This window comes from Sitodiplosis mosellana, unplaced genomic scaffold, assembly GCF_009176505.1.
Source record: "Sitodiplosis mosellana isolate CC-2019 unplaced genomic scaffold, AAFC_SMos_1.0 Smas_scaffold_1, whole genome shotgun sequence".
Lineage (NCBI taxonomy): Eukaryota > Metazoa > Arthropoda > Insecta > Diptera > Cecidomyiidae > Sitodiplosis > Sitodiplosis mosellana.
Window position 1 is genome coordinate 10,606,066 of NW_022595244.1, and position 16,843 is coordinate 10,622,908.

Sequence of the window (16,843 nt, forward strand, 5' to 3'; positions counted from 1 at the left end):
GCTTGTTCGACACCCGTATCCCTATCGAACGCCATAAAAACCAAAACAAATTCACTGTGCGTTTAATGTGGATAGCTGTGCGCTTATGGTATACAAACGCCTTATCTATTGGCAAAGGCGCGATACATTACGTCAATTGAAGCTGTCAAGATGAAAATTCTAAACAAAATTATTCGTCATTATTTAGTAGCAGCGTAGGTTTCGTTCGATTAGCTCCTAATTTCAAGCAGCTCTCCGTGTCGCGCAGAGTTTCTGCAATATTCTGGTTATTTTTTTTCTTTCGTATCTCTCGTCTGGTGTGTCTGAACTCTCTTTGTCTATCGCAATAAGTAGATTTGAAACATGTGAGTATAAATTGTGTGGCGAAATTTCAAAGTTCATCACATCGCCAATTGGATAATCTGTTTTGGTTTTGAAATGCGTATCAATTTGGTGTTGTGTGGTCTGAGCGTCTAATTTTGGTGGAAACCTATGACCGGAAAAAATAAAATAGTGTTGCACAAGCCAAATCGAAAATTAGGTTCAAGGAGACAAGTTTAGACAATCTAAAGATGTAATTCGATCTTATTTGTTTTATGTGGTGGTAGAGAAAGAAAGGGAGAAAAAAAATTCAAAGAGTAGAAATTAATCGATTGTGTCAAGTTTCGTGCGAAAGAAGATTGATGAGACAAATATTTTACTTTCTATGTCTCTCCACCCCGTCATGTGTGTCGCATTGTTGTTGTTACTGCGCTTCTTTGTTTATTCACGGTGTGTGCCAGAATTGCGAGACAAAACCTGCCAACTATGAAATTTACAAAAGGATATTTCTCATGCAAGATATGGCTGTCAAGTGCTTTTTGTTGTTTTCTACAACTTTTTTTCTTTCTCTCGTTGCTTTCGTCAGGCGACGCATTTAAAGTTCATTTGCTTTTAATTACGACAAACGTGGCAAATGGATTTGCATTTTCAATTAAAATTTCATTTTAGAATGAACTTTCAACATGTGCACATTGTTTGGATGTTCTGGCGTCATAGCTGGGTGAGCACGCAACACCATTTTTTGCTATTGTAGTGAATTTTCCCAGCGCCTCGTCATCAACCCATTATTTAATCCGCAATGTTGATTCATTAAAAAAAAGGAAACAACAACAAATTCCAAGCATTACAATTGAATCCATTCACACCGAAAACGGAAAATGGAAAATGGCAGAAGGAAAGGGGTGAAAAATAAAGCAATGAAAACACACACACACAATCCTATACACTATACACTATATAGTTCGATAGAGGCACAATAATAATTCACCGTTGCGATTCCAATCTAGTGGAAGTGGAGGTAAAGAACCACATTCACACTCACATACACACACGATTTATGTTGGGCAACAGTGTGGCGCTCCGTTCGAATTGATTCGTATGCTTACGTACATGAGAAACCGAAAAAGTTGTAATAAAATATTATTCTTTTTTTTTCGACGCGATTATGGTCGTATTTCTCACACCACCCTCAACCGCCCGAGATTTCTTCGATTGAGAAATAGAAGTTGAAGAAAGCCCTATCGGCAATCGTCAGAATTCGACTTTCGTGCAAAACAATTAAATTGTAAAACTAGATTTGGGTCTTTGAAGAACCCATTGAAAAAGTTTTTTTCTTTTTCGATGTTATGAAAGAGCAAAGTTGAATCGGTTTGGAATGTTCGAGCGTTGAAGTCCGGCGAGTCCACTCACGATCAAACTATAGCAATGTGCTGTGGGAGAGAGGAATACAAACAAAAAACAAAATGAGGAAAGTTTTTTTTATATAGATTCATAACTTACCACAGGCATCGAAACACAACAAAGAAAAAATCAATATAACAACAACGACGACGGAATAACATTAGATTGAGTGTACAAGGTGCGTGACTTACGACGACAAGAGTACGATGTGTGTTGGTGGATATTTTGTCTGTTTGCATGACGTTTCACGTGCAGCACATAACATTACATAAACACCACCACTAACCGAATCGCTTTCGACGAACGTCAACCGTCCGAACGTCACAAACGCCATGCAAATATTTATTATCGTCGTCGTTGTCGTCGTTTCACACTATTACTGTGACAGGCTATTGTGATGTAGTTATTCGTTCGTTTCCACTAAAAGTGTTCACTCGTAAAATAAGCGCCTTCTGCTCGCCATTTGGATGCTTGGTGTTCATCTGGTGTACATATGTGGTAGTTATTCTATCGTTTTTGAGTATTTTTTTGGCACAGTTCAATCGAACTAATTGTGAGATATGTTCTTTTCCTTCCTGTATGTGTGTGTGTGTTACAAAGTCTTAAATGCTGAATAATCATAATAAGTGAATATAAAACAAGAATTATTTGTATCAAATGCACAAATAAGTGAATTAGTCAATTTAACATTTGGCACAACGGACAAAGTACTTGATTTTTTATTATCTATTTGGCAGCCATGCAAGCGGGCCAATTTTGATTCGAACCAGTGGTTTTATTGTACCGCGGCTGCACTTCTAGATAACTGTAATAATTGATGATTTGATGGACCGTCGCGATTGTTTCGCACAATTTGGTCGCACGCAAATTGAGACACATTCCGTGCAAAGCCACACGAAGCCAAACGCAAACCACTTTGCATCGGCACCGACGAAACCAACCGATTGCCGAAAACAATCCTTAATTGTTCAATTTCGTTTTGTTTTGTATTCAATTCATTTTCGTTGTCATCCACCGTCGTCGTGTTTTTTTTTCATTTCATCGTTACCGGTATCGCTTTGCGATCGCTTTTATCCGTTTGGGTGCATCATAAAAGATTATTTTGTTGAATAACAATTCAATTCGCGCCGTATTCAAATGGAATATGGGTACAGTGTTCTGAGTGTGAGCTGGTTTGGCATTAATCCGTTTGCTTTGTGACTATTTGCTATCTCGATTAATTGATATTAACGAAAATCGCGTGACAATCGATTTTGATACCCCACTAATTAATACCGACTCCAAATATATCAATGACAATTGGTTGACAGTAGCGTCAAAAGCATCGGCCGTTGTTGCCATTGCCATTGACTTCATTTAATACCTACCACGTCGAAATTGTTGTAGATATACACTTGTCTTTTTTTTGTTCGGGACCAAGATAAAGTAAGAGACGCTTAGTAAGAGTTTAGTGTGTTCACATCAAGCGAAAGAATATGCTTAGAATTTGGATGAAACCAGAGTAAACGAATAATTTTCTGTTCGCAACTAAAAAACATTTTGGTTTACGTTCGTTTGCCTCTTCACATTCCGAGCAAATATTTTTATTTGCTAATGGCGATTGGTCAGCGCATGTGCTGAATTTTTGTCTAAATTAAAATATTGCAATAGAACGCCGACCAAACTCAAATTCATAATTGCTATTCGGTTGTTCGTTTTATTTTATTTTACTAATTTCTTTGCTTCTTTTTTTCCATTCTTTCTCTCTCTCTCTCTCTCTCTCGGATCCATTTCGCACTACAATAGATTTACAGTTGATCGGTGATTGACGTAAACCGTGCATCAAGTTACAAATAAAGAGCGGAAAAAACCCATTTTCAAAAGAAAAATAACACAAGCAGCGCTTGCATCACCCATATCGCATCGACGTAATTCGCATAAATGAATTGGTGCTGATTATCACGAAACAAGAGAGTTAATTTACGTGGCGACTCTTTCTTGGCAGACAACACAAATAGGCAATTCAGTTTGGTCTTGTTTTGTTTTCTATCTATTGTTGTTCGCCAACAACAAAATTAATCGAACGTTGCAACAGTAGCTGCAGTAAAATCAAGCGACCGAGATATCACACAATGGCCGAAACACAGGATTTCAATGAGAAATTTTCGCCGGATGAAAACATTTTCATCAACAAACAAGACGGTTTGACAAATCAGCATCCAATATTGCCGCTTGAAATGGACGACGAGGATTTTGAGGAGCATAACAAAAAACACTCGCCAGATTCGGATTCATTTGATGATTTACCTACCTCATTAATTGGTAAGAGACACACTTCAAAACCATTTTTCATTTGAATAATTTCCATTTTTTTTTTCTCGTTCATTTAGTAACCAACATACATTCAGAAGTCTTTACCAATGAATCGCAACGCGAAGAGATTGAAAATGTGTTTAAATTATTTTCGTCAAATGTAAAATTTCAATGGTTTCGCAGTTTCAGGCGATTGCGCGTTAATTTTGATACGGCCGTTGCCGCTGCCAATGCTCGCATTCAATTACACCAGTACCAAGTTGGCAAATCGAAAATTAACTGCTATTTCGCACAGCCAGTTACGCCTGTGGTAAGAGACACACGTCAAAACACATGCTAATTTAATTACTTTGAACATGGATTTGGTGGAATGAGTTCACATTTTAGTATAAATACGACAAAATTCAACGTCGCATTAGTGACACATGAATTTGAATTGAGTGTGTGATACAATTTGTAAACAAAAAAATTATCATTTTTTAAATCGTATTTGATTTCGTATTTCACATCTATCGTTTTTGCAGACTCACAAATTTCTACAGCCACCCGCGCCATACAAACAGTTTTTGATATCACCACCGGCTAGTCCGCCCGCCGGATGGCAACCGCACGAAGAAGGTGAACCAATTGTTAACCATGATCTGTTAGCTGCATTAGCCAATTTAATGCCAGGCGAAAGTCATGAGCTACAACCACCGTCGACTGAGCATCCGGGTATCGTGATACATACGGCAAAGGTCAAGGATGAAAATGATGATGATAACGATGATGATGATGATGAGACCGATATACAAGCCCCACAACGTATCATCCAAACCAAGTGTCCGGAGCGTGCGTAACCAGTTCGAAATCGATAGAATGCGATAGAGAAGAAAAATGTGTGTGTGAAGTGTCCACGTGATCTGAGCTCCACTAACCAGCTATAAGTTGGTATTTGAATCTTTTTACTGAATAGAAATTGTACATCTCATGAATTAAGAGTGAAATACTATGCTCTGCCGAGTTAATAGCGGTGCAAAAGTGATATATTATTTTGGATTTTTAGAATGTATTGCTCTAAGTTGGCCGAGAAATGATCAAAAGAAATAGGGGAACAAAGTTATGAAATGTTCAAATGTAGAATGGAGAAAGAGTGTAAGATGAAAACAAAATGAATTTCGAATTGAATTGAAACGAAAAGCATATCTTTGTGCTGGCTGCTATCGTTATAGGTTTTTAGTATGAAACAAAAGAAAAAAACAAAGTAAATTTTTCGTCGACTTTAGTGAATTTTCATCAAAGGGCCATCAGCGTCAAAGTGAACGTAATTTCTCCCTTTTTCTCTCTTCTTTGCGGTAAAAGCAATGCTTTTAAGCCAGTAATTCTATTGTATTTAGCGTAGTTACTACACAGTTAATGTAGTTGAAACTATTTTTGTAACTTTATTGAAGAAATTTAAAAGAAAGAAAATGAAAAAGAACCACGGAACTTCGATTCGACGGCCAAACAGAGTGTACGAGTGAAGAGCAGACAGGATTGACAGGAAAAGAGCGACTGAGTGAGTTTTTGAGGATGTTTCAATGCAAGAATACACAGGGGTTGTATAATATTGTTAAAAATGGAAATTCAATCAACGAACCATCAAACCCAGTTTCCAAAACAAGATGCCTTACATTCGTAAGGTTAACTTTTCTACACTCCCAAACATATAATTTCCAATTAAATCCAATTCTCCATGCATGATTTGTTTTTAAAAAAGAAGTGTCACAATTTATCTCACTTGCACCTTCTTCACATAATAGCTGAGACTATTGCAAACGAGTTACTAATTTTCACCTTATTTTTTACGTACAGTGTACAGCGTACAGTGTATCACGCACCTACACTACGAGCCATAAATAACACTAGATTTTGCGATTTACGGCGTTCAAAAATCGAAAAAGAACTGATTATTAATAGGTCAACAAATTTAAGGCGATGGCAATTCTCATTTTTTGCGTACAGCGTACAGTGTACCACGCACCTACCCTACGACCCTAAAAATATGCTAGATTTTGCGATTTTCAGAGCTCGAAAATCGAAAAAAACTGATTTTAAGGGGGTCAAAAAATCGAGGCGATCCCAATACTTTTCTTACACGACATGGTCATGTGGAAAAGTAATACTATATCAATATCAGTGTTTCTGTCAAGAAAAAAAAAATTCTTTTGCTCTTCATTGTGCAACTAATTCGTTTACTGTATAAAATTAAATCAATTTGGCTTTAATCAAAATTGTTCAACATATTTTATCAACTTGGCTTGATTGAAACAACAAAAATAAACCTGTTCTATGTAATCAAATAAACTTGAATGTCAATTGTCTGTTTATGTGCAAAACATTGTGGAGAAACATAAAATAACCAAAGCTAAAATCGTTGTTCCGAACCAAAAAATACAGTGTAACATTTTGAACAAAACAAGAAGAAAAAAACTAAAGAACTATTCCTATACTATATTTAAAAAAAAATATGTTCTTCTTCTTTTTCGAATAAACAAAAGAGAATAACAACAAGTTTAACATTTAAATTTAAAAAAAAATTAAATATTTTTTGAATTTCATTAAATTATTGAAATTAGACAAAGTGAATAAAATGAATAATAGCGTGTAAGGTTTAGCAAATAGTTTTGAAAATCAGATTTTAACATAATAAATAAATATAAAATTTCAAACAGAAGCATACTCAACCTTTTTTTTCGCTAAAACTCTTTGTCAGCAGGAACTTCATTTTTTCTTAGCTGGAAAAAATGTTCAAAATAGAAAAAACGGATTTTGAATGTGTATTCTACCTTGGACAAGGTATTTTATTCAGGTTTTAAATATTTGATTCGAAGCAAATACTATTTTTACCAGAACCTGCAACTGCAATGACACAATCTAACCGATTCCGTTGTGTCGTCATCATCAAACGAACGAAAACGTGGTTTAAAATGAATCGAAACACACCGTAATTGCTTACAACGTGCACCATTGCATTTTTTATATTCGGCCCAACGTTTACCACCATCTTACTATGCACGGCATTACAGCTTGCTGTCAAATGAGGAGATTGTGAGGAGATTGATAGTTGCATCACGTCAGTCTCGCGTTTGGACGTCATAAAGGTAAACGGAATCCATTCAGCCCTCGTCCGTTGTGCACGACTGGATCACTGTGAAAGAAACTCAAAACAAAAAGAAACGCAAAACAAAAATATATGAAACAAGCACGAATGCTTGTGGTTAAATGATGGGGAATTCGGGGCTGTGTGACAAGAATTCACACTGTTCACAGCCCATCATACATATTGGCAATCAATCCAATTTGTCGTACAACTTGAATTCCAACTTCAAAGTTTTCACACTTTCGCAAATAAATTAAATTGAATTAATTAGCGAGCGCTGGCACCTAGGCCATGTGCGCTGTCTACACGCGCCATGTATAATTCAACTGTGTGTGTGTGAGAGAGATGATTCAATTCGAAATGATGGCAAAGGCAATTGGATAATGCGTGAGTAGAATATGCTGAACGGGAAATCAGATAACTGCCAATTAAATTGAAATGCACACTGGAAACAAGGTCACTTGAAATCGATAAAGTTCTGCTTTTATTTTATGTTGCCATTGTAATTAATGTAGGACCATTAAAACTAAAGTATGGAAATTGTCAACATTTTCGCAACAAAAAATTGTTGGTTTTTTCTAGGAACAGTAAATTGTTTTTCTCTCTATCTATTGAAATTGATTTTCGTTTTACCTTTGAATGACAGAAAGATTTTAGCATTGGATTTATTTGATCCAATTTGTTGCGAATCTTTCTTTTCATTTTAATGCACGCAGACTTTTTCTTTGCTTCTTTGTGAGGGAGGGAAAAAATTCTCTTTTTCTTCATTCGATGATGTCAACCATCCAAATGGAATTGTGCAATTTTTTCCATGTGTCTGCACATTGCCATGAAGCAAATTCATCCAATTGCTGGGCAAACGCCAACGCTTCTGGCGCTTCAAGTCGCTTGTACTTGATGCCGCATTCGACTCAAAAATTGTCCAATTAAAATAATCCGTTCAGCTAGAATAAATTCAAAACTTTGTTGTCCCAAAAACTCAAAACTCAACACTCGACAGGAAAATGTCAGAGTGATTTATGACACAAACTCCAGAATAAGAGAAAAAGAAATGATGATAAAATCATGGGAATAACAAATCCGACTGTTACAAACCTGGCTGCGATTTTCGCTTTAAAACTGAATTGCAGATGCACCACATGATTGCATGTAACTTTTTCAACATTGACACAGGCCTTGTTCGCAATAGCTGTTGCGATGTAAATGTGCGCGGTGGTGGAGAATGATTGCCACAAGATTGGTACATGTGCGGACACACACGTGAACCGAATGGGGAATAATCGTCATTTCTACGTCAAGCTCTATTTCAACAATTTATGCTCCATTTTTATATCGACTATATGTATGGGCATTGTCATTGATTTTGGCTTTACTTTCGGTTCGTGCACATCAACGATGTATCGTTATGTTCTACTTGTATTGGCAATCAAGTGCATTCTCCAGCCGACGCTTTATTCCTCTTTTTAGGTTGTGTTTTAACAAGGAAACCATTTCGTTTTTTCTCACTGTTGAACTCTTTTTACAGTTGTTTTTCAATGAACGTTTTTATTTTGGAAACAATAAAATATGTTGTTACAATAGATCTCATCCTAAAAACTAATTGAAATTCAATAAATGATCGAATTACTTTCTGTTTATTTTTCTTCTTTCTCGTTATGTATTGCGTGTGTCGTTTAAAAATTGTCTATTATAATATTTGTGTGTTGTAATTGATCCGCTGATTAATTACACATTATAAATAGATAGAAGATAAGATAAATAGATCTAGGTGTTCTTTAGATACGAAAACGAAAAAAATAGTAAGGTAAAATAGCTTGGGATATTTGTTCTATATGTCAAGTATTGCCACTTGGTTACACTCGGGAGAGCCATAAATAAATAAGACGAATATTGTTGTGTGTGGTGTGGTTGTGGCGATGTCAACAACATATTCGATAGAGCTACCATGTGTTTTTATCTCTTTATTTCAGCTGATGTCTCGTGTACAAGGACTCTTGTACCACAACACACTGGATGTATTTATGTGTGTGTTCATTTGTGTGAGAATCAGCCCCAGAGCCACAAAAACGACAACACCGAGGTTTTTATCTCTTTTCCTCTTGTTTTTTTTTCGATCGCAATCCGAAGTGAAAGTATCGTTCCGATTTTTTTCTTCATCCAGTCAAAATCATAAACGAAAGGATTCAGTTAAGGAATACAATTTTTTTTTCTTTCATTTAGCATAAAATCTATGTTTTTATTTATTTCATCTCTGCAAATTGAAATCTCAAACAATTTCACGCAAAAAAATAAGTTCGAAACAAAAGAGTCGAATTTTTAAACACTCATTCAATAAAAAAAAGAAACATTTACCAAAAAATAACCATCAATTCTTTTGTGTCTAATCATCATGTAATTTTCTTGTTCCTTTTTCTCGTTCTCATATAAATGAAATTGAAATGGTCAAATTATATGCATTTGTGAATAAATTGAACTTAAGCTAATCGTTATCAATGTATATCGTACTAATTTTAAATGGATAAAATGGTGTTATTTTGCGTCTGTGGCGGTTTTGTGTGTTGCTGGTTCGAGAGCCATGACGCATACTGGATGGAGAACCATCCGGTTGTTGGCACACTGGACAGAGTTTTCATGGTTGCGTAACTAAAAAGTCGAATGACTTTTGTTTTGGCTTTTGTGTTCACAACAGCAGCAACCCACAGATCAAAGTAAAACCCCATCAAAGCGAAATCCTTGTCGATTTCAGCGTTTAATTTTTTTTTATTTTTATTTAACTTTTTTTTGTTTGTTCATATGTATCTTTATCTACTAATCATGAAAAATAGTTTTGTGTTTGTTTTTGAATGAAACGTTTAATTTGCCCACCATATTTTTGTCATCATCTTCATCAATTTTTGTTTTCTTTATTGCGTTAATAATTTTCCGCATTGGGAAAATTCAATGGAATTATTCTGTGATCCGTGATGTTGGCAAGTGCATTGTGGAGATGTAATATAGCAATAAGTTTGAAGGTCGCATCACTTCTCCAGCGAGAGAAAAAAGAGAACTTCTCTCGAGATGACCACAAAAAATGCATATGGCATTCATTCAAGATCGAAAATAGATGCGTGCATGGGAATATAATTCATCTTTTATTTTAATATTCGGGGAAAAAAGAACATCGTCGAGTACACAGTCATTGTACTGACGGCAATGGAGCACACACTCTATTTGATGCATTGTTGAATGATGCTAGCGAAAACTGATGGGATCAAAAATGATAGAGATAAGATACATACTTAAATAATAGTACACCAAATTTAAGATTGGGTTACATTTACATATTTTTGTGTGTGTGTGTTGTTGTTCAGAATAAAAACATGCAGCGAAAAAAACATTGACTCTCTAGTTTAAATGTGTGGATTTGTGATTTTATATTGGATTCAACATATTTTTAAAACTGCTGATTTTAATATTCGCTACGTTTTTTTCTTCGCATTACTTTTTCAACTTTATTCTTTTCATAAATTCTCCGAATAAAACAGTTCTGCGTTTTTATTTCTTTTGTTTTCTTCTTCTTCATGGTTTTGTTATGATTTTCCTTTAGCTACAATATAATTTGTATGAATTTGAGTGTTTACTTGTCTTATACAATCTTGTGTGCATATAGAGTAAGTAAATTGTTTTGTTTTGTTCAACTCTTTCTACTAAATAATGTTTCGTTTTGTTTTCCCTCATTCAAAAAAATCGGTTACGTTAATAAAATAAGAATAAAATGTTCACCATTTATACATATCAGAAAATGAAGCGAAAAAATGTACGGTTATCTTGGCTGTTGCATTTTGTGGGTGTGTGTGTGTATGTTGAAATTGTTGGTTGCTTGTGAATTGTCAACTGTCAAAATTGTTTGCGATACACGATACGAGACTATGCATGATCGCACACCTCTGCCAAACAACTTAAACGCAAACTTGTTTTTCTTTGTGTGGGGGAAAAAAATTGCATTTTGTGTTTATTGGACTTATGAGGTGGCTGCAACACTTGTGTCATTTGCCGCATTTTCATTTTCATTTTCATTTTCAGTGGCGGCGGTATCGTCGGCGGCGGCGTCGGTCTCTGTATTTGTACTTTCTGTACTTTCTGTATTTTCATTTGTTTCTTTTGCTTTTTCCGATTCGGTTTTCTTTTCATTGGCCTGTAGGGGGGAAAATCAACAGTTTCGAGAAAGAAAGAGTTTTAGATGAAAATTGTCTGTTTAAATAAAAACACTGGTACACACTGGCTTGTGTGGTTGAAAAGGTTTTTGGTTTTTTTTTTCTTCATTGGTTTCATATCTGTACGTCTTTTGTTGTTTTGGACAATTTGTTTTGGATGTTCTTTAAACACAAATTGAATTCAATTTCGATTTCAACGAATCGACAATTGCCAAATTTCGTTTCGAATTTTTATTTTCAATAAAAATTCAAGCGGGTGAAAATTCAATTGAATTTTAACGAAAGACAGACTACTCATGAAGAACACCCAATGATTTTCAGTTCGTATTCGAGATCATGATTTGAACTGAGTTTTGAACGAGTCTTTTCGAAATTTATTACCAGTCAATCCAACCCCAAAACAACTTGGCTTCGGACAGTTTTTCTTTGGTTTTTAACTAAAGTGATTTTTGAAATTGTTCAGAAATAAATTTGAGAAATTAGTTCAACGAATATCAGTTACCTTGTTTTTGTTGTACTCAGTACGGGCAGCGTCGTATAGCTTAACAAATTCATCTCGTTTGACCTTGAATTCGGCAAATAGTTCGTCATTTTTGTTGCCCTTCAATTGATTGGCCAATTCGACTTTCTTTTCATGCGCGGCCTTAATTTCATCAGTGACCCATGGCTTGCTCAATTGGTAGCGATCTTGGTTACGACGTCCCTTTCCACCGACCTTACGGCCGCCTTTTACGTTTTTTTGCCCCTTTTGGTTTTTCACGTTGCGAACACCTTTCAAGTTGCCGCCGGCGGGTTTGCCGTTGGCCAATTTACGACGCAATGGCAAGCCACGTGGACCATTGCCTCTGAATGGACCGTTGCCATTCAATTGATTGCCCCCTTGCAAACGGCGCAACTGACGACCGCCTTGGCGATTCAACAATGGAGTCAATTGTGGTGCCAAAATGGCTGCAGCACGATTAAAACCTATCCAAATTGTAATGCATCCATTAGGATAATTCTGATGTTTGTGAAAATCGACTTAAAGTGGTTTTTTCTTGAGCAGTAATTGCTTTTTCTTAATCGCTGCTTCTTTGAAATTATATTCAATACTACTTTTTACGTTGTAATTACTTGAGGAAATTTTTTCCACGAAAAATGGATTTTAAATGTAAAAAATTCGAGAGAGTAAACCATGTTCGACATACCTTGGTTGGTGAAGAGACTGGCAGCAAAGCTGTTATCGAATGATGATTGATTTGGGAATGGTAGTTGGCGTTGGTTTTGGTTGCGGAATTGGCCTCCGTTGTTGCCTAAGCCACCGAAGCCACCGAAATTAGAAATGCTTGAACCGCTTTGGTTGCCATTGTTGCCATTGTTGCCGTTGTTGTTGCTGTTATTTCGTTGGAATCGTGGGTTATTACCACCTTGGTTGTTTCCACTCAAATTGTTATTACGTTGGTTGTTGTTCCTTTGATTGTTGTTGTAATTGCCTTGATTGTTGAAATTTCCTTGATTACCTCCTTGGTTGTTGTTTCTGTTGTTCAAGTTATTACCGCGACGTCCCCCTTGATTATTGTTACCATTGTTGTCTCTGTTGTTGTTGTTGCGGTTGTTATTGCGATTGTTGCCATTTTGTTGGTTGTTACTGTTTTGCAAATTTTTGCTATTTTTCTGTGGCGAAAAGTTTTGGCGTGGTTCATTGAAGTCCAAATAGCCGGGATTGTCCATCATTTGCGAGGCGCTTTGCAACAATTGATTTTGCTGTTGAAGCAACATGGCAGCGGCCAATTGGTTGAAATTACCCAAGTTTGGTGTGTTGTTTCCACCACCACCGCCATTGCTATTACGGTTCTGGTTATTGCGTTGGTTTTGATTGTTTGGGCCTTGTTGCTTGAAACCACCGCCGAAACTACGGTTTTGCCCTTGGTTTTGATTTTGATTCTTAAAATTTTGGCGCAAATTACCTCCTTGGCGATTGCCACCACCGTTTTGATTTCCATTCATATTGTTGCGGTTGTTATTGCGACGCATTTGATTGTTTCCTTGACGGGCCACCATTTTTGCTGATTGATTTCTTCTTGGTTTTTATTTTGTTGCAACGAAGAAAAAAAGCTCACACTTTTGATTTTTGTTGTCGGTAAAAAGTATTACACGAACTTTTACGAATGATTGGCGTTGAAAATCGTTTTATTTTATGGATTCACCGATGAAAAATTATTTTCTTTCCGTTTTAATCGGAGCACAACTACTATACACACGAACACACAAAAGAACTTTTTAGAAATGATGAAAAATGTTGAAAATGGCTGACTCACAAGCTGGCTTGGTTTCGCATTGCACGGTTGGCAGCGCCTCCACGAGTCATTAACCGAAGAACGGAGTGCATTCAATGAAGTGTCGTCGTCGTCGCGGTGAATGCATTCAATGCTTTGGTAATTTGAAAGTGATTTTTTTTGCTGATATCATTTGAGATTTTTTTTGTACATGTATTTTATTGGTTTTATGACGCATGTTATCAAATCAACATGTTAATTGGTATGGATGCGGGGAATCACTTGATAAGTATTTTATACGGCGGATTTATACACAAACGAAGGTTTGTAAAAGCATAAAACGTCAAACATGGATACAATAGACGCATCGTCTTGTGCTCGTGAAGAAATTTCAACAGAAACAATCATTCAAAATAATATTGCAATTCGAAATTTGCAATTAGATGATTTAGTTTATTTGGAGAAGGATTTGGATTTCTATGAAAAGGTATTTGTTTTTTTTTCGTTATATAAAACTGAACGATTGAAATGTGAACGCTTCCAACTTCCACTAATCACTTGTGTGTTTATATCAACAGGTGTCATTAATGTTTTTGTTGTGTGCTAATGACCGAAATCAATACAAAGTAATTTTGCCACAGCTATTGGTGCTATCGTTTGATAAGTCGAAGGAAACCGACCTTTTAAGAACATGGGCCAAGGATATTGGGGCTGATTGGAAGAATAATCTACTCGAAGCGATTTGCTTAATTCAGGTAAAATGCGTCGTTCACAAACTAGGGCTGGACTATTCCGAATTGCAACAACGTTTTCTCCCAACAAACCATTACACTGCGTCACACATTCATGTGATTGTCAAGGTGCTCTATTATGTTTGCGAACAATTGACAGTAGGACAAAGCAAAAAACTCATTGATTCTATGCAACAAAAGTACCCGAGTATTCGGAATTTTATTTACTCAGACAATGGGGAATGTTTGGAAATTTATCTGATGAATTGGCTGTGGGAAAATTTAATCGACATTGGACAAACTAACAGCTCGTTACAGTAAGCAAATGCAGAATTTTGCTTAAATCCAAAAATTTCGTTTAAATGAAAGTGATTTTTTTTCAATTCAATAATATCTTCTGATTTATTTTTCCCGAAATAGTGACCAAGCTAGTAATTTGCCGTGCAATTTAGTGCCGATCATCCAATGGCTGAAAGAGAATGAATTCGATTCACTCAAAGACATCGTTAAGAATGTCACAAAGCAATTCAATGGCAAAATGCAAACCGATGACAAACAAGCGACAACCGTTGAAGAAACATCACGACCATTCGACAGTCTACGTTTGTCGTCAGTGCCCGAGTCAAAAACGGTCTATCAAATTCGAAAGGCATCGGCTGGAATTATATTGATTATAAACCAAAAAAGCTTCCATTTCGATACAAATCCAGCGTTCAAAGAATTTTTACCGAAACGTCGATTGGAAACACGTCATGGTACCGATCGTGATGCTGAGGCTTTACAGTATGTTTTCAGACGCTTTGGCTATGAAACACGCATAAAAACCAATCGTTTGCATACGGAGATTCTGAATGATGTTCGAGACACTATCAACGAAAGCATCGAATACGATTCAGTTATCATTTGTGTGCTGTCGCACGGGTACAAGGGTATTGTTTACGGTGCAAACAGCGTGCCAGTTAAAATAGAGGACATTGAAAAGCTAATCATATCGGATCGATTGATCGGAAAGCCGAAAATACTTGTGGTTCAAGCGTGTCAAGGAGAAGAGACGCAAAGAGCTAAAGAGGTAACGGATGAATGCTTTTGCTTTGCTTTGCTTTGCTTCTGATGTGTGTATGGATTTTCATTGATTTTATCTTGCATTTTAGATTGATTATCTCAGCCATGACGGTCCATCGAATACATTTCCGGTATATAGTGACTTTTTGACTTGTGTGTCAACGGTTCCGGGATTCACATCGATTCGTCACACCCAGGATGGATCCTGGTTCATACAGACGCTATGCGATAAACTACGGCAGTTTGCTGATCAGTAAGAAAATTCACTTTTTTCATTTTTTCCTTAACAAAAAAAACTCATGAAATACTTCATCTTAAACATGACTCTATAGGTACTAATTCTTTTTTCTGCATTTTTCCTCCCGCAGAAAACATTTTGTCGACATTTTAACGGTGGTAATTCGTGAGGTGTTGAACAAACGTGGTAGAGATAATCAATGTATGGTTCCAATATTCCATTCAACCCTACGGCTTGATCTCTATTTCCCGAGCGCCAGTTGAAAGCGAGTCTGTACATTCCATTGGCATTTATCAAATGCCTCCGAATAAGTTTGTGATCGAAATAGTTAAGCTATGTAGCTAAAAATAAAGTGTTTTGGCATTTTTTTCGCGATAAATCAATTTTTGCTCGTTTTAATTACATGATTGAAAGACAAATTTGCATAAATCGATTGGATAAATTAATAAATAATTGCTCTAATTATCCGTGTTTTCACTCTAATAAAACAACAATTAATTCGCAAATTAGTGCCAAAGCGGAGCATTATTTGCTCGACAATAATGATTAAGTCTTCAGCAAATTAGCAACTATGTTTAGAATGTATACATTGAATTAGATGAACAAATAGAAAAGTAGTTTCCAGTAATTCTTGGTTATGCGACGTCATTTAACGAGGGAGTCACATGAAACATTGCCGTTGCAATTGTTTGCAGTTTTTTTCTTCAACGAAAATTGAGCCTTGATTGAGTTGTTTTTTCCTTTTCAGTGACATTTTCAGAATGCGCTTATGGGAAAATTATCGAGAACCCCATAAAGGTCGGTCATACTAGTTCGCTTGAACTGCTTTTGCTACGTAGCTTAGCGTAAAACTGCTTTTTGTCATGTACATGACGTACACAATTCCAAATAGAAATTAGAATCGTTAATCAGTTACTCCGTCCTCTTTTCCGTTACGGCCACAACAATGAAAAAAACAATTGTATCACAAATGGATGTTCGCGATTGATTAAAATTCAACTGAAATTTATTTGGGACACTGTCGAAAGGCGCAACCAAGTGGATCTATAAGCGAATTGCATTTATTATTTCTGATTGTTTGTCTTCAATGACACTTTTGTATCGAATCATTCATAATCTATGCGTCGACGACGACGACAACAGTCCAAATCAGTATAATGAGTAAAAAAAAATTCACATCTTAATCAATTGATATTATTAATTGCTTTTTCCGCAATTCTCAAATGAGTTCAGATCACTTTAATAAATCA

The 16,843-nt window shown here is 36.1% G+C and overlaps 3 protein-coding genes across 6 annotated transcripts; 2 read left to right on the plus strand and 1 right to left on the minus strand.

The window, feature by feature from the left end:
* Positions 1–89: 89 nt before the first annotated feature.
* Positions 90–6,688, plus strand: LOC129565969 (protein sarah). Of its 4 annotated transcripts, none has more exons than XM_055441443.1 (4): positions 90–2,199; positions 3,487–4,002; positions 4,071–4,303; positions 4,518–6,688. In XM_055441443.1, the coding sequence occupies exons 2-4, from the start codon at positions 3,813–3,815 to the stop codon at positions 4,830–4,832; spliced, it is 738 nt and encodes a 245-aa protein (XP_055297418.1). In that variant the 5' UTR covers positions 90–2,199; positions 3,487–3,812; the 3' UTR covers positions 4,833–6,688. The 4 variants fall into 4 exon arrangements, with proteins under 4 accessions (XP_055297418.1, XP_055297407.1, XP_055297426.1 ...); XM_055441432.1 differs by having other exon boundaries at positions 90–344; XM_055441451.1 differs by having other exon boundaries at positions 134–194.
* A 1,951-nt stretch (positions 6,689–8,639) lies between these two features.
* On the minus strand, positions 8,640–13,347 carry LOC129565967 (putative uncharacterized protein DDB_G0286901). Its single transcript, XM_055441400.1, has 3 exons — positions 12,495–13,347; positions 11,810–12,273; positions 8,640–11,288 (listed from the first exon to the last, which is right to left on the minus strand). The coding sequence occupies exons 1-3, from the start codon at positions 13,345–13,347 to the stop codon at positions 11,115–11,117; spliced, it is 1,491 nt and encodes a 496-aa protein (XP_055297375.1). The 3' UTR covers positions 8,640–11,114.
* Positions 13,348–13,911: 564 nt separating this feature from the next.
* On the plus strand, positions 13,912–16,055 carry LOC129565962 (caspase-8). Its single transcript, XM_055441384.1, has 5 exons — positions 13,912–14,049; positions 14,141–14,610; positions 14,714–15,362; positions 15,445–15,608; positions 15,724–16,055. Exons 1-5 carry the CDS (start codon positions 13,912–13,914, stop codon positions 15,854–15,856), a joined length of 1,554 nt encoding a protein of 517 aa, XP_055297359.1. The 3' UTR covers positions 15,857–16,055.
* The last annotated feature ends 788 nt before the right edge of the window (positions 16,056–16,843 follow it).

Excerpts from the sequence above, each read along its gene's own strand:
- LOC129565969 (XM_055441443.1), top strand. The coding sequence starts at position 3,813 with ATGGCCGAAACACAGGATTTCAATGAGAAATTTTCGCCGGATGAAAAC. Across the intron at positions 4,003-4,070 it reads TTTACCTACCTCATTAATTG|TAACCAACATACATTCAGAA; the intron begins GTAAGAGACACA and ends TCGTTCATTTAG. Across the intron at positions 4,304-4,517 it reads CACAGCCAGTTACGCCTGTG|ACTCACAAATTTCTACAGCC; the intron begins GTAAGAGACACA and ends TCGTTTTTGCAG.
- LOC129565967 (XM_055441400.1), bottom strand. The coding sequence starts at position 13,347 with ATGGTGGCCCGTCAAGGAAACAATCAAATGCGTCGCAATAACAACCGC. Across the intron at positions 12,274-12,494 it reads CAGTCTCTTCACCAACCAAG|GTTTTAATCGTGCTGCAGCC; the intron begins GTATGTCGAACA and ends CAATTTGGATAG. Across the intron at positions 11,289-11,809 it reads CTGAGTACAACAAAAACAAG|GCCAATGAAAAGAAAACCGA; the intron begins GTAACTGATATT and ends TCCCCCCTACAG.
- LOC129565962 (XM_055441384.1), top strand. The coding sequence starts at position 13,912 with ATGGATACAATAGACGCATCGTCTTGTGCTCGTGAAGAAATTTCAACA. Across the intron at positions 15,363-15,444 it reads AGACGCAAAGAGCTAAAGAG|ATTGATTATCTCAGCCATGA; the intron begins GTAACGGATGAA and ends CTTGCATTTTAG. Across the intron at positions 15,609-15,723 it reads CTACGGCAGTTTGCTGATCA|AAAACATTTTGTCGACATTT; the intron begins GTAAGAAAATTC and ends TTCCTCCCGCAG.